Source organism: Typopeltis vanoorti, chromosome 4 (genome assembly GCF_054136105.1).
Source record: "Typopeltis vanoorti isolate ZY-2024b chromosome 4, IOZ_Tvanoo_1.0, whole genome shotgun sequence".
Classification (NCBI taxonomy): domain Eukaryota; kingdom Metazoa; phylum Arthropoda; class Arachnida; order Uropygi; family Thelyphonidae; genus Typopeltis; species Typopeltis vanoorti.
In genome coordinates this window covers 104,396,160-104,413,288 of record NC_143552.1, presented here as the reverse complement: position 1 = coordinate 104,413,288, position 17,129 = coordinate 104,396,160, and the positions used below count along the sequence as shown (strand labels likewise).

The following is a 17,129-nucleotide window of genomic DNA, read 5'->3' as shown; positions in this document are numbered from 1 at the left end:
GTATGTGTACAAGCAGCTAATTAGAAGGATGTGCTTATTAATCTGACAGATTTTTAGTATAACTAAAAATCTGAGCCTATATGCATTTTTACTGTCTATTTATTTATTAAAGTAAATCTAACCTATATCCCACCTACAATACTAATGTAGAACAGGTTTACAACCCTTTGTAGGTAGAATTCACATTAAAAAATGGTTTTATTATAGATTTTTTTTAATCTGGGTCAGTACATTCCTTAAATTCCATTTAATATGAAATATTCTTTAGAAAATTATTGAATTGAAAAAAGAAAAGTTGTAGATATTTTATTTCTTATTCAATAAATGCAAAAAGCACTAGCATTTTGAGTGGTTGGGGTATTTGAAACTTGTGTAAAATGGGTGATTTTTATTATTGTGTTTTCTTTTTCTTAGAAAATTAGTGTTTTAAAGTACACTAATGTAAATTTTCATGTGTTTAGAGTATTTAAGGTTTTTATGACATATTTTTATTGTGATATTAAATACAGCGCTGTAAAATGGCATCAGAAATGCAAAAGAAACAAAATACTAACAAAAACAGTGAAGTTGAGAAAAAGAAGGCTTGCCCTACTGAAGACAATATTGAAGAGGATTTTGAAAATAATTTAATCTCCAAAAGTGCAAGGTTAAAGCAGATTATTAGACAGACAACATGGGAATTACAGAAAGTTATCAGGAATATTTAAAAAAAAAATAAAATAAGCCATATTTAAATGAACACAGGGAGGATAAGAAAGTTAAGCAGCAAAATGAGAAACAACAAAACACGGAATCGGGTAAGTTAGCGTGTAACAAATATCAGGTAAGTAAAGTTGATTGTAAAAAGAAGGATGCTATTTGGTATGGTTACTCTATCATAAAACATGCCATTGATGAATGGATTATAACTTCAGGTTTTCTGGGAGCAAAATGAGAGAGAGTTATGGGAATGATAGAAGAGGAAATAGAGGAAACAATAGGAGAGAGAGGGAATGGTAAGAGGTGTAATGTATGGTAACTCAATGATCCGTGGTGTGCAAGATAGGATGTGTGAGGAGTGTCTGCCTGGAAGAACGAGAGAAAGTGTGACTATGGCAATTAAGAGGGATGAAAGGATGGATGAGATGATTGTGATGGTAGGAACAAATGACTTGAGAGGTAATGTAAATTGGGCAGCGAGAGATTTGAGATTATTGCTTGAGGTAGTACGAAAGAAGACGCAGAGAGGAAAGATAGTGAGCATGTTGCCTAGGTATGATAGTGACGAGCTGAGCAGAAGAGCAGTAATATTGAATAACATAATAGCTAGAATGTGTCAGAATAGAGGAGTGAAATATGTGTATGCTTGGAGGTTGTTTGAGGACAGAGAGGAATTCTATGTGAGAGACTGCTTGCATTTGAATGCGGAAGGACATAGGCATCTGGAGAGATTGCTGTTCTGAAAAAGTCAGTGTGTCAATGCAGGGAAACTAGAATGATTATCCCCTCTAGACTCCACTGAGCCGTGGAGTCTAGAGGGGATAATGCTGGGTATAGATATAGTGGCATTTTTACTAATACCAGGAGTATCTGGAATAAAGGAGAGGAATTGGTGGTGCTGATAGCATCAGCAAGGCCAAAGATTATTGGGATCACTGAGATGTGGTTGACAGAAGAGGATATAATAACAGGAATAGAAGTAGCAGGGTACAGCATTTTTTGGCAGGATAGGAAGGGAAAGCGTGTGGTGGAGTACTGCTTATGATAAGTGATGACTTATGTCCTCTAAGAGTGAAGGCTTTGGAAGACAGTGACACTAATGCTTTTGAAAGCATATGGTGTGAGGCAGAGATAGGCAAGAAGGGATATTTAGTGGGGTATTGCTACAAACCAAGGAGCACAGAGGGTGGGTCCAGGAGATGTTTAGACAGTTGAGCTTGGCAAGTACAAGAAGAATGATTGCTATGGGAGATTTTAACTACAGCACTATAAATTGGAGAGAGGAAGATGCATGTAGCAATAAGGGAATGGAATTTCTAGAATTCTTGAGGGACAAATGTCTTAGGCAACATGTAATAGAGGGGAACAAGAGGTTCAAGAGTTTTGGATTTGGTCATAGCATCAGAAGAGTTGATAATAAGTGAGATGACATCTCTCCCACCAGTTGGAGAGAGTGACCATATGGTTTTGACTTGGAAGATGAATAGACATGCAGGAGTATCAAAGAGACGGGAACATATGTGGAATTATAAGACAAGTGATTATAATAGTCTTAGACATCAACTTGGGGAAGTTTCATGGAGGGAGGAATTGGAAGGCCAGGATATCATTAGTGCTTAGGAAATTGTGAAGGGATATTTGTTAGCAGCAATAGTAAGCTGTATTCCACAAGTGAAGAAGAGGACACAATCTGGTTTAAAGTGGATGACAAACAATAATGAACAGGAACTGCATGTGAAAAAGAGGCTATGGAAGAGATATAAGGAGACAAGTGAAGAGCAGATGCATGAAGAATATAAGACATAGACCAGGAGAGTGACTAGTATGGTAAGGAAGGCGAAACTGGAATATGAGAAGAGATTGGCCCTAAGATCCAAAGAAAATCCTAGGGAATTTTTTAGCTATGTGGCCAGTAGGAGGAGAAATGATTGTGAAAGAATGACATTTTGGGATAAAAATGGGAATAGAGTGACTGATGCAGAGGACATAGTGGAATTGATCAATGAACACTTTATTGGTGTATTTCATCCTGGAGGAGTATATTTTAATACTAGAGGGATAATGTAGGTTCGAGGTTTAGAAGTGCTGGAGGAGAGTGTGTTCCAAATACTAAGTACTCTGGATGTCAGTAAAGCTGTGGGACTGGATGGTATTTCACAACGAGTTTTGAGAGAGAGAGAATGTGCTAAGGAACTGACAGCTCCTTTCACCTGGCTTTTCAATGAAAGTCTGGCTAGGGGAACGGTACCCAAGGAATGGAAAGAAGGTAAGATGGTGCCATTGCATAAGGGCGGTAGCAGACTGGAAGTGTCTAATTATAGGCCAGTTTGTGTGTCATCAGTAGTTGTTAAGATCCTGGAGAAATTAGTTAGGGACCATATACAACATTGGGCAGATGAGGGTAATGTTATCTGAGAGAGTCAACATGGATTTGTTAGGGGGCGCTCTTGTTGGTATCAGGAGTCTTGAGAAATTATTAATTAGTATGAGACCTAACACAGAGAGTCAATGAAACTAAATTATGATGGGATAAGAATCTATGTGTAAGAGAAACAATGTTATGTAGCTGTTAATGATGGGAATGCATTATCATAGCAAAGATTATGAGGAACGAATGACATGTTCTCTCAGTTCGGACTTATCAAGCATGTGCAACAATATCTGTATAAGTAAGACATTACATAAGAACAGAGAAGAATATACAAAAAAAGCAAGCAGGTAACTTATGTCAGTATGCAAATTCTGGAAAATATGTAACAAAGGAATAGAGTTTGTTGTCTTGGTCAATACATTGAGACCTCAGATTGTAGGTCCCTTAGAGCAGCGCTTCCCAAACTGTGGACTGCGGCCCCCTTGGGGGCCGTAGGTTTTGTTGAGGGGGCCGTGAAATAATGAAAACAAATTTAAAATGTTTTAAGACTAAGTAGATTTTTTTCATTTTAAAAGAAATGTATTTTAACTTTTATTATTTATTATTTCTTTTTTTGTTATTTTTTATATTTTAATGGAAAAATTCACACATTGGTCTGCGTATATTTCGGCGCTTAATGAATATTAGTAAATATTGCTTATTCATATGTTTCATTTCAAAGCAGTGGTTAATTGTATTTACTTCGAAAGTTCTCCAGGGAAGCTCCAAATCTTCCTGTCCCTTTCATCAATCAGGGACTGTTGATATTGAATTTATATACATATCAAAACTCGTTTTATATGATCACTGTCATCCGAGCTAGTTTTCTGTTACCAATAAAAGTTTCGCATATACTTCACACATGAAAAAAAGCTTAAACAAGTTCATGTGGGGACATAGTTACTCACTTGCAGTGGTAAACAACAACCCATCCCTAAAAGCCACTATACTGCAGAGGCAATAAAAACAAGTACTTTCATTATGCCAGGGAATAAGGTATGAGCAATCTGTGTAATATATTTCTCAACAAATAGTGCAATTAGAGACAACTGGGATAAAAACACACTAATTAATGAATCACATGTCCCCTCATACAGAAACTATGCTATATAGACTGAAACAAAACCATATGTTGCATGGACAAACACAGTATCTTAACTAAAAACTATTGTTATTAATTAGATATGTGCGAGTTCGATTTCCCAAGGCAGCAATAATCAACCGAACGTGTTAAAATTGTAAACATGTTAAAATTCGTAAAAGTGTTAAAACTAAGTAATATATATATAATGAATGTTATGGCAGTTTCACATATGGAATTTGGTTGAAGAGAGTCAGCATTTCAACTCAATTGTCAGCTATGCTTTTATCTTTCGGCTGCGCGATCTTTTGTTAATACCGCACCAATCATATGCACGTTTTAATAACCTGCCTTTGCTGTCTGTTTCGCGTTAGGCTTAATTACCGTAAAGGGAGAAAAGTCACAAAAGAGAAAAATGTTCTTGGTCCAGGGATTCCCTTATTCAGGTAATATTCACTAATTTCATGTTATCAGTCTGCGGTGTGCCAGTATCGGTAAGTGGTGATATTATTTGATCTATTCTACATTAAAAAATTTAACCCTGAGATGGATAAGTGGCTGATAAAAAATTTAAAAAAAATCCCGCAAACAATCAGAAGAAGCAGAAACAGACTCAAAAAAAAGGACAGTGTTTCATATTTTACCAGAACAGCCTGCATCGTCTTCAGAACCAAACGGTAAGAGGCAAAAAATGTAATATATGCATTTGATTTTTGCAATATTCGCTGTGTATGTTTTGTATTGAATATAAATACAATAAATATTATAATAATATATCTCTCTATTACGATTTTTTTTCGAGGGGGGGGGGCGTGAAATATTTTAATTTTTGCAAAGGGGGCCCTGACATCCAGAAGTTTGGGAAGCACTGCCTTAGAGAGACCTGGCTATCAGCGACAGATGTACTAACTGGTATTGAGTGTAAGAGGTACAGTATTTTTAGTAAGGATAGACGGGATAGGAGACAAGGCAGTGTGCTACTAATGATACTGGATGACTTGAATCCAGTAGTCATTTAGACCTACCTATGACTGCAATACTAGAAACAGTTTTTCATGTAGCAGTGAATTTGAAGCCATCTGGAGTGAAGTGAATCTAACAAGATCAAATATATAGTGGTGTGTTGTTACAGACCAAAAGGATCAGTTTTTAGTGATGAAGAAATGCATTACCAAGTAAAGATGATGGATAAGAACTGAGTAATTATAAGGAGAGACTTATCTGAACATTGTTTGGGCAGCAGTAAAATCTGATGAGAAAAATAAAACTGAATTTATTGAGATGATGCAAGATAACTTCCTGAAGCAACATATAACAGAAGAAACTCGAGGTCAAAGAGAGTTACATCTGATTATAGTGTCAGAGGGGATTTCAATTAAAGATATAATTATTGTACCTCTGGTTGGTGACAGTGATCACATGGTAGTCACTTGCAAATGGCTAAGTTTCTGAATGTTCGATTTGGAAAAGGTTACATGCTGGGTTCTTCGCCATGGTATCCGTTGTTGGATGGAAAGGATATCGAGCAAGGGAAGCATCATCATCCCTTTAAAAACTCTTAAATTGATGCAATATTGGAATGTGTCCCTATAGTTCAAAGATTAATTGGATAGAATATATAGGGTAGAAATAGGGTTTAAGTTGCAGTGCATGGGTTTAAATATCGAGTTAGTCAACTGGATTCAGGATTGGCTGTCTGATAGGATAGTCAATCCTGAATCAGAGAGTTGTGTATGGTTGGGCAATATCAAGGAAGCAGAAGGTTACGTGGGGTTTCACAGGGCTCAGTACTGGGACCTGTATTGTTCAACATTTATATCAATGACATTGTCAATGGATTGCAAGGGAATATTCAGTTGTTTGCAGATGATGTGAAGGTGGGAAGGGTTATCAGTAATAGTGCAGATGTGGCAGCCTTGCAAGAGAATTTGAATAATGAATAAACTAGATAGATGGGCAAATGAATGGGGATTTCAATTGAATGCAGCAAAATGTAAAGTCTTGAAGTTTGGGATACATCGATGGGAGGCTGACTATTCTATTGGAGGAGCTGTACTGGAGGAAGTAGGGAAGACAAGAGATCTGGGATTGATGATTGATAGAAACCTGAAATTTAGGGGACATATTGCAAAGGTGGTGAAGGTAACACAGAGGAATGCTGCAATAATGAGAAGGACACTGACCTGCAGAGATAAAACAGTTATCATTCCATTGTATAAGACCCTGATATGACCACACTTGGACTATTGTTTTCAAATTTGGTCCCCAGGATTTGAACGTGATAAATTAACTGTTGAAAGGGTACAAAGGCAGATAACAAAGATGGTTTCAGGACTGTACAATGATAGTTATGAGGATCGGCTGAGGGAATGTGGACTGCAGGTTTTGGTGGATAGAAGGAGAGGTAATATGATTGAGACTTTTAAACTGTTGAGAGATGGTTACAGGGTTGACATTAGGGAGTTGTTTTGCTTGGTGAAACAGTGGGAGGGAGTGATGACAAGGGGCTAATCTCCTGGAAGTTATGAAAGGAAGCTGTGAGCAAGAGGGTGAGGAGTGGTTTCTTTATTATTATTATTTCGGGCGACTCCAGGAGTCCTTAGACTCATCGAGGGAGGCCCTAAACATCATATTCACACAACTATGCGATTACATTCTCACAGTATCTATCAATCATACCTTGCCTTGAACTCGTTCACCATCATAGCACCCACAACAGACTCTGGCAGCTTATTCCACTCATTTACCACTCTAAAAGTAAAGAACCCAGCTCTAACACCCCTGCTAACCACACTCTTGCCCAGCTTCCATAGGTGTCCCCTAGTTCTCCCACCACCAGTCCTGATCTCAAAAATATCCTCTGAATTCATCCTATAGAAACCCTTTAGCAATTTGAATGTCTCAATCATATCTCCTCTTTTCTGCCTATCAACTAGTTTCTGCAACCCACAAATCTTCAACCTGTTCTCATATGGTTCATTCCATAGACCTGTTATCATCTTAGTCACTCGTCTCTGGATCCTCTTCACCTCCTCCCCATCAAGAAGGAACCGAGGTGACCAAATCTGGGCACAGTAGTCGAGATGAGGTCTTATCAAGGCTCGGTACAGAGGTACAATAACTTGCTTGTCTCTGCTCGTCAAGGTATTTTTCAACAACCAAGTGAGTTGATGAGCTGATTTAGCTACTTTTGCAATGTGCCCCCTAAACTTCATCTCCCTATCCACCAACACTCCCAAGTCCCTGGCCTCATCAATCTCTTGGAGTACAGTTCCACCAATGTGGTATACTGCTGCTAATCTTTTCACCCCAAAATGCATAACCTTACATTTTGTCACATTAAATTGACATCCATTCTCCTTAGCTCAGAATTCCAATCTATCTAAGTCATCCTGCAAGACTTTGACATCTTCTGCATTCACTATTGCCCTACCCAACTTTGCATCATCAGCGAACAAATGAATTGTTCCACTTAGATCCTTCCCTATATCATTAATGAACAGATTAAACAGCAGTGGTCCAAGAACAGAACCCTGCGGCACACCACTAGTCACAGGCCGTCTTTTGGACTCTACGTCTTTTGGACTCCTGAATAAACTACTCTTTGATATCTCTCCATCAACCAACCACATATCCATCTCACCAACCCTATATCCATTCCCATATGTTATAGTTTACGGATTAGTATTCCATGTGGTATCCTGTCAAACACCTTTGCTAGGTCCAGCAGCATCACTGTAAACCCATGTCCCTTATCCAGTTCAGCCGTCACCTTGTTATAAAACTTGAGCAAGTTACTGAAGCATGATCTACCCTTCACAAAGCCATGCTGTCCCCCTGTACAGTATCTCATTTTCATCAATCCATTCCTGTATTTTTCCCTTGACTACTTTCTCCAAGACCTTGACAACGACTCCTGATATGCTGATCGGTCGGTAATTTGCAACCGTAGTCTTGGATCCTCCTTTATGCAGTGAAACTATTTTCCCCTCTTTCTACACCTTCGGGACTAAACCAGACCTGAGACTTAGATTAAACAACATGGTCAAGGGCACTGATTCCTTAGCTGCTTCATGCAAGACCCGTGCCAGTATACCATCCAATCCCACAGATGTGTTCACATTAAGGTTCTGTAATAGACTAGTCACCTCCACTTCATTCATCACCATTCCTGTATAAACTAATGGTTCCTTCATTTTTTCAATGTCACCACCTGGATGATATGCTTTTGCAAGTGCGCGCTCAGTAACTCCACTATATCGACTGATTCAGTGACCTCCTTACCATCGTCATTCCTTAAAATCATTTTGCCGTGTACAGTTTTTTTCTTGCTTGCAGCATATTGAAAGAACTGTTTGGGATTCTCTTTTGCTTGCATAGCTAGTTTCCTTTCATAATCCGCTTTTGCTTTTTTTACCATACTCGTTACATTTCTGGCCTGCACTTTATACCGTTCGTGTGCCTGCAGGTCACCCCTTTCTTTAAATTCCCTCCATAGTTGTTTCTTTTTTTGCAGCTCAAGCTTAATGGTGTTATTCATCCATTTAACCCCTACTTGTTTTACTATTCGGGCGCTAGGTATACAATCAGCCATAACCTCCTGTAAATGCTCCTTGACCACTTCCCATGCTCTATCGACATCCAGCCCTTGCAGTTGTACATGCCATGGCACTGATCCAAGCAATCCCCTAAGCCTGTCATACTTGCCAGCACGATAATTCCACATATACCCTGTCTTAATCGAAAATTCCACACCTTTAGCCACCTCCCAGGTCAAGACCTTATGATCACTCTCACCAATAGGTGGCAACATGGTCATATTCATTACAGTCAAATTCTCAGATGCTATTACCAGGTCAAGCACTCTCACACCCCTAGTATTTTCAATTACATGCTGTCTCAGATAGTTATCCCTTAATAATTGAATAAAATCCTTTTCCTTCCTCACATGTGTCCTCTCCTCCTTCCAATCAATGTTACCTAGTTGAAATCCACCATAATAATTACCCTCCTTCCACTCATTTCATCAATTTCCCTATGCATACTATCTCCACCATCTATTCCATCACCTGGTCTATAGCAGCACCCAACTGTATATTTTATTCTGTCAGTCTCAATCTCACACCAAATAGCCTCAAATGAGCTCCTTTCACTATCCTGTGATACAACTTCAATTCTCCTTGGCTGCAGTTCATCAGCTATCATCAATAATACCCCTCCCCCAATTTTATTCTCTCTGTCCCTCCTAAGCACACTATAACCTACACATTCTATCCCACTAACTATATCATCTTCCGTCAGCCATGTTTCACTAATGCCAATAACCTGTGGCCAGGAAGAGCCAATCAAAGCCAAAAATTCTTCCTTCTTGTTCCTAATACTCCTGGCATTAGTATACATGAAATGCAGTGATCCCTTAGTTCCACCCCTATATTGATGCGTTATTCTAAATGACCCATTCCCATTTTTTGTCCTTAGTGCTGGCTTGGGTACATGATATACATTCTTACACTCATCTGTCTCACTGATGTCTGCATATCCATTCCCCCCCCCCCTTGGTAGTTCTAGTTTCTCTGGTTTTGCACATCCATTTTCACTTCATTCAGCAACACTCTTTCCAGTCTCTGCACACCAAGTCCATTCAAAAGCTTTGCATGGAGGGTAGTTGAACCATGGAATGCATTGACTGAGAGAGTGGTGAGAGCAGCAACAGTCAACGAGCTCAAGGAAAGGTATCAGAGACTTTTGTGTTTTCTAAAAAGGACCTCCCACAATGAGTCTCTTGACTCCATGGAGGCCTGAATAATAATAATAATAATAGAAATGAAATGGACGTGCAATCTAATTTAGCAGGAGATTCATAAGAAAAATCTTCATCACATGAATCTGGCAACAACCCCTCACCAAGTTATATGTCTCGATCATATTCCCTCTCCTTCTATTTACAGAGTTTTGTAAGTTGCATTCCCCCAATCTGTCCTCATATCCCACATTCCATAGACGTGAAACTGACTTAGTGAACCTTCTCTGGACCCCTCTAATACATCCACATCTTGAAAACCAGGTGACCAGATCTGTGCACAGTAGCCAATATGTGGCCTGAGAAAGGCCTTATACAAAGGAACTATAACTTTTTTGGTTCTGCATATTAAGATCCTCCTCATCATTGCCAAAAGCCATTGTGATATTCTTACAATTTTAGTAATGTGATTCCTTCAAGTCTCTGTTCACCATCCCTTTTAAATTTCTCATCTCTTCTGCCTCCTTCAAAATTTCTCCATTAATTATATGCTCTGCATTCCATCCTTGCTTACCAATTTGTCTCTTTATCGGTGGCAGTTTATAATTAGTGATAGTCATGGGCCAGCTATCTATGATTGGCTGTCAGTGGAGACTGAACTGTCCACTCAGTCTCTAAAAAGCTAGATAGTGTTTAAAGGCTTTGTCTACTCCCTATAAGGGAATAAAAAGCATTAGCTAGCTAGCTGTTCATTTTCACAACACTTATATCTTGAATCACTTATATGAAAAAAGAAAAAAAAAAGTTAATTTCTTCTATGCCATTATAAACAACTCTGGAGAGTAAAGCATCTGAAATCCACATAAAAATTCTCAATAAAATCATATACACCAGTAGGTTTTTTTCTGAATTCTGATTGGCTCTGAAACTTCAGTAGATTAGATGAACAGTGATGTCATAGATGCAGTAGCAACTGAGAAAACATTTGAAAGACATTTTGGTTCATTTTGAATCATTATAAAGAAATTATATATTTTTTGAAGATATAAAAAAAATCTCCAAGACATCTTTCTCATCCTTCCAAGTGTTAATATCTGTCTACAGTTACTGGTTCAAATTTTGCATATTCATCATAGGGTACAAACTAAGCAAACTGTCACTATCTATAAAACATCTGTTTTACAAATCAGAATCTGTTTTGTAAGACAAAATTATCAGAAGTCCTAATTTTCCTCCCTGGAATAATCCCCTGGAAGTTATGAAAGGAAGCTGTGAGGGTGAGGAGTGGTTTCTTTGCGTGGAGGGTGGTTGAACTGTGGAATGCATTGCCTGAGAGAGTGGTGAGAGCAAGAATGGTCAGTGAGTTCAAGGAGTGGTATGATAGACTATTTGTTTCCTAAGAAGGACCTCCCACGAAGAGTCTCATGACTCCATGGAGGCCTGAATAATAATAATAATAATAATTTTAATGTGGCTGAGAACTGGAGAGCATTATAACTGTGAACTAGAGTATTATAATAACAAAAATGATAGTAGGCCAAGAATGTTATTCCAAAATGTTTATCTCTATGATATGATTTAAATGATTGGTGTTTATAAAGATTGGATGTGGGGCATCCAAAGTTCACTAACCTTTTCATTGTGGTTGGTTTAATGATTAGTGTATCACAAGATTCCTAAATAGGCATTACTATCATGTTTTATAAGGATGGATCAGGTGTGTTTCCAATCATTTCTATGAAAAGTTTCCAAGGTATAGTTGGAAAGCCTTCATTTTATCAAATCAACAAATCTAATGTGTTGTTTATCTGTTTTGGGATAAGAATTGTGTAAATTTTTTTTATCCATATGTAAGGTAATAATAATAATATTATTATTATTATGCAACACTTCCAGGGAGTCCAAAGACTCATCGAGGGATAGTGTGCCAACAGCATTGAACAATCGATTCCCTTCCAACTAATAACCGCGCTCAAACTTGCTTAACTTTTTGCATGAGCCATTAGCAGCAGAGGATCTACCAATCAACCAAAGATACAGGTGCTCCATTTGGTACACCATAGGTAGTGTAAGGGGGAGATGGAGGAGCTTAGAAGACATATATAAATTTTTTAACTTGACAGGGGTGTTTAAAAATAATGATTATTCTTTTTGATATCCTTGTATATAAAGAATAGCTATTGAAGATATCGGTTTACATGTATTGGTTTTAGTAGAAAGCAAAGTACAAAGAGCATAAGGAAAGGCATGTGAGGAGTGTATCTAGAAAATGAAGAGCAGTTTGTTTTTGTTTCAATGATGAATTGTATAAGAATCACTGTAAATTCTGCAAAACAATGAAGAAAAGGGAAAACAATATGTTTTTTGCTCCAATTCATTATTAATTGATTCAGTCCTTGTAACATTACAAATATTACAACTATGTGAGCTTTGATAAAAATCTTAATGCTTACTAAAATCAAAATAATGTATCTATACAAGAAGCAGTCATGACTATAAACTATTCTAAATAAAATTTCATTTAATTAAGGTCATTCAGTAGATGTCTTAAGATTCACTTGAGTGAAGGCTGCTTATAAAGCTGATGTTCACTTACTCACAGCACGAATAATAATAACAACAATAACAAATGGTTGTTCTTACCAAGTGCTGATCGCTCAAAAATGTGAAATGTCTCAGTTGCAACAAACTTTCCATGAAGCAATCCATAACTTAAAATTTGCTGATGTAGTTTAATGACATGCTAAAGCAAATGGAAGGAATAACAGCTAATTATGAAATTTGTCAAATCTTAACAAGACAAAATAATCTTTCATTTCAATATATTTTGATGAAATACCATAAATCAATAGCAATATTTTAACAATAATAAACTAATCAAGTTAATTGTCAAATAAATAATCAAAATAACACAAAATGTATATATTAAGCATATATTATTGTTATTAATCATCATCACCAATTTCCAGATATGTACCTTCAAAGGGTGTTCAGGCTACTATGACAGCACTACCTGATTAAGTTTACATTATTATTAATCTCCTACCAACAATTTTCCTCCAAATAAGTCTGTTACTTGTCATCACTCCAATATTCTTGTATCTAACATTTCATTCTTCTAAGACATTTCTGACTATATCAATCTGCCTAGATCTTTGTTGTCCTCTGAATCTTTTTTTCTCCCATCTTGGCATCAAACACCTGTTTTGCTAACATTTCCTCATCCATTCTGCACAAGTGGCCATACTGCCTTAGCATTAGCTCTGCTAACACATTCTTGATTGCTAACAATGTCAAGTTCCTTTCTAATATCTTCATTTTAATATGATTCTGCCACTGATGCCATCTGTTCATTCCCCCAATTTTTCTCAGAACTCTCATATGTACAGCCTCTAGTCTTTGATCAAATGCTGTGTTTGTGACCCAACACTCAGATCTGTAACTTAAAACTGGTTTGAATGCTGTCTTGTGTACTGCTAGTTTATTGTTTTGGATAATTTCTTTCTTATTCCATATAAATTTATTCAAGCTGTTCCCTACCATACCACATTCTTTCCTTATTCTTTGTCTATTTCTAAAATTTGCCATCTTAGCTAAAAACTGTGCCTAAATAGCTGAAATATTTTACTTGTTCTATAGGTTCTTCATTGAAAATGCAGCTGAAGTTTTCTATATTCCTGTATATTTTCATAGTTTTAGTCTGTTTATTGCTGATTTTCATGCCAAATTTGTTACAGCTGTTATTCAACTTAGAGCATCCTGGAGACTTGCAATGATTTGTTTAGGAGTACAACGCCAACTACATAAAGCAAAGAGCTAAGTTTAACATCTCCAATTCCAATATCAGGTTTAATGTCAGGTTATCTGGTTTAATGCCATTTTCTTTCATAATGATATCCATAGTCATGAGTGAATGTAGCAGTAGATTTGAGCTGTGCTAAAAAAAAAGTGTTTTTAATTAGTATATAGTGAGGTCTTTTATAGCAAATTGTGCTGCATTTTTTTCAGTTTGGATACAAGTGTCCTTCAGTAGTGTTGTTATTGTTAAAATTTTTTGCTGTTTCATGTTGTGTTTTGCTACTTGTGAATTCTTACTGATTCTGTTCTGCAAATGGCATCAATAAAGGAACACACATTGGCTGCATAGAAAGCTTCCGTAAGACAATCAAGCTCTGCCTTGGCTTTTTTGCAGTGGATGCATTGCAAAAATTGCTATATGTATGCACCAAAAAATGTGAAAGATTTATGGGCTGTTTGGGTAAACAAAAGAAGGAAAACTTCAGCATGTGGAAAGTGTCTTGATAGATTAGAGCAATTAGAAATGGAAACAAGTGTCGGGACGGTAGTGGATGAGCTTAGGCAAGAGATAGTGAAAATGAAAAGCAAAATGAAACATCTGGAAGAGGATATTAAACATCTAAAGAAGAAATTGGCCAATGAGAATGAGAAGGAGGAGGAAGTTAGTATTACAAAGAAAGAGTCAAAGGATAGTTGTATATCATTGTGTGGGGACTAGATCATTAGAGGTCTAATGAATAATAAAGTGCACAAAGCATGCATGCTTTCCTGGTGAAACAGCAAAGCAAATAACTTATGCATTGCAGAAAAGGAAAAATTGGGCATCAAAATTAGTGGTAGTCATGGTTAAAATTACACAGCTGGGGAAAAAAAAGAATGTCGATAGGGACAGTTCTTGCGGCAAGTAAAGAATAATAGTGTTGTTGGAAAAGTCACATGAGAATTGGAAGTGAAAGAATCCGAGGTGTATCAGGTGTTGATTGGTTAGCTATGCCACTGACCTGGTAATTTAATGAAAGTCTTGCAGTGGGTAGGGTTCATAAGGAGTGGAAAGAAGGCAAAATAGTACCACCCCACAAGCATGATTCTAGGAGAAAAGTCTCGAATTATATACCAGTCTGTATAACTGCAGTTGTGTTCAAGGTGTTGGAAAGATTGGTTAGGAATGGAATACAGGATTGAGTTGATGGACATAGCATTCTTTATGATGGTCAGCATGGATTTGTAAAGGGTAGGTCCTGTTTCGGCAATTGAGTTGCATTTTATGATAAAATAACAAGTGTGTTAGATAAGGGAGAATCATACTCATATATAGTGATATTCTTGAGCTTTACAAAAGTGTTTGATAGATTACCACACGAAAAGTTGATGTACAAGCTGCAGAGGATGGGAATAAATAGCATATTTTTAGATGGATCGGAGATTGGCTGTCTGAACGATATCAGCAGGTTGTGTATGATGGAGCAGCATCTCAAAAAAAGGAATGTAACCAGCTGCATGTCTCAGGGTTCTGTTCCTGGGCCCCTGCTTTTTATCTTGTTTATAAAAATGATATATCATGTGGACTGACTAGGGACTTCAGTTGTTTGCTGATGATGTAAAATTGGTTAGAATTATAAGTAGCTGCTGGTTTTAATTCCCTTCAGATAATTTTGAATAGACTTTTTACTTGGACAAAGAAGTGGGAGTGTAGTTTTAATATCAATAAATGCAAGGTATTGCATTTTGTAGTGCAGAAATATAAGGCTAGGTACTATATCAGCATTGGAAATGGATGAGATTCGAGATTTGTGAGTGATGGTTCACAGTAGACTAAGTTTAAATGGCATATTGGAAGTGTTGCAAAGGCTGAACATTGCAGTGCTGCTATGATAAAAAGTACTCTAACATGTAGGGATAAGGAAGTGGTTGTGCCACTTTTGTGCACTTTTCAGACCACAATTGGACTACTGTACTCAAATTGATCACCTGGTTTTTTTTTCAGTATGATGCAGAAAGATTGAAGAGGATTCAGAGATGAGTGACTAAGACAATATCAGTAGCTTGGAATGCTGGCTATGGAGAGAGAGGTCAAAGAAAAAGAAATGTGGATTGCAGAGTTTGGTGGATAGGAGGAAAAGAGGTGATATGATATGATAGAAACATTTAAGTTAGTGAGAGGAAGTTATCGGATTAATCCAGATGGGATTATAAAATGAGTAGAAGATGAGAGGGGAAACACCAGAAATTGTCCCTGGATATAAGAGTATGGTGAAGAGGGGGGGGGGGGATGAGGAGTACATTTTTTTACATGGAGAATTGTCAGAAATTGAATGCATTACCTGAATATGTTGTTAATGCAAGGAGTGTTAAAGATTTTAAGATCAGGTATGTATAATATGTTTTCAGTGGAATGAACTTCATGCTATGAGTCTGCTGTCTCCATGGTGGGCGCAATAATAATAATAATAATAATAATAATAATAATAATAATAATAATAATAATAATAATAATAATAATATTCTTCTTCCTTTTACATATTAGGCCTAGTGGCCTGTTACAATTCGAAACTGGAAATCCCACAGAATAGGTCAGTCAATCCTTATTCCTAAAGTGTTCTATGTCTGTAGATATGTGTGTTTGTGAGGCTGGTTTGCCATTCTGAGGGATGAAGAACCAGAATTTCCAGGTAAAAAAAACCTGGAAACGCAGTCTCTTTCATCAAAAGAGACCAGATAAAGGTTCTTCACCTCATGGACAGGAAGTGAACCCAGGTCTTTTCGACCACAGGGCTTCGTCTATACCAACTGAGCTATGGAGGCTCTAATAACAATAATAATAATAATAATATGATGATGATGATGATGAATTAGAGTGGAAATAACGTGCAGCCATCTCTTACCCCTACATTTACATCAAACCATCATTCTGTAACTCCTTCAATTCTTTGACTTACACTTAAATATAGACCATGTATTGCTCTGTATAATGTTCAATTTTGCCCTATATAACTGTAGTGTTTTGAAAAGATTCTCTCTAGGCACCTTGTCATATGCCTTTTCCAGATATACAAAACTTTAGTACTGATCGTTGTTGTATTCCCAACATTTATTAACTATTTGGCATAAGTGAAAATTTGTTCTTGACAGCCTCAATTTGGGTCTCCCAAATTGCAGCTGTCAAGCCTGGGAGACCCAAATTATCTATTATACACACAAAACCTGTCATACCTTTCCTTAAACTCATTCTGTTAGGGCACTTACAACTATTTCTGGTTATCCATTTCTCTCACTCACCACTCTCCAAGTACAAAATCTCATTCACACCCTTAATAACTATGCTCTTACACAGCTTCCAGGTGACCTCTAGTTCTCTCTCTCTCTCTCATGTACTGAAAATTTTCTTTTGTATCCATCTTATA

General features: G+C 37.1%; 1 protein-coding gene across 1 annotated transcript in view; it reads right to left on the bottom strand.

Moving 5' to 3' along the window:
* Positions 1-17,129, bottom strand: part of LOC150107569 (uncharacterized) — a 613,086-nt gene that overhangs the window by 329,493 nt on the left and 266,464 nt on the right. The window contains exon 13 of the mRNA XM_090392132.1: positions 12,574-12,673. Coding sequence (XP_090248258.1) covers positions 12,574-12,673 — 100 coding nt within the window. The remainder of the gene's footprint in view (positions 1-12,573; positions 12,674-17,129) is intronic.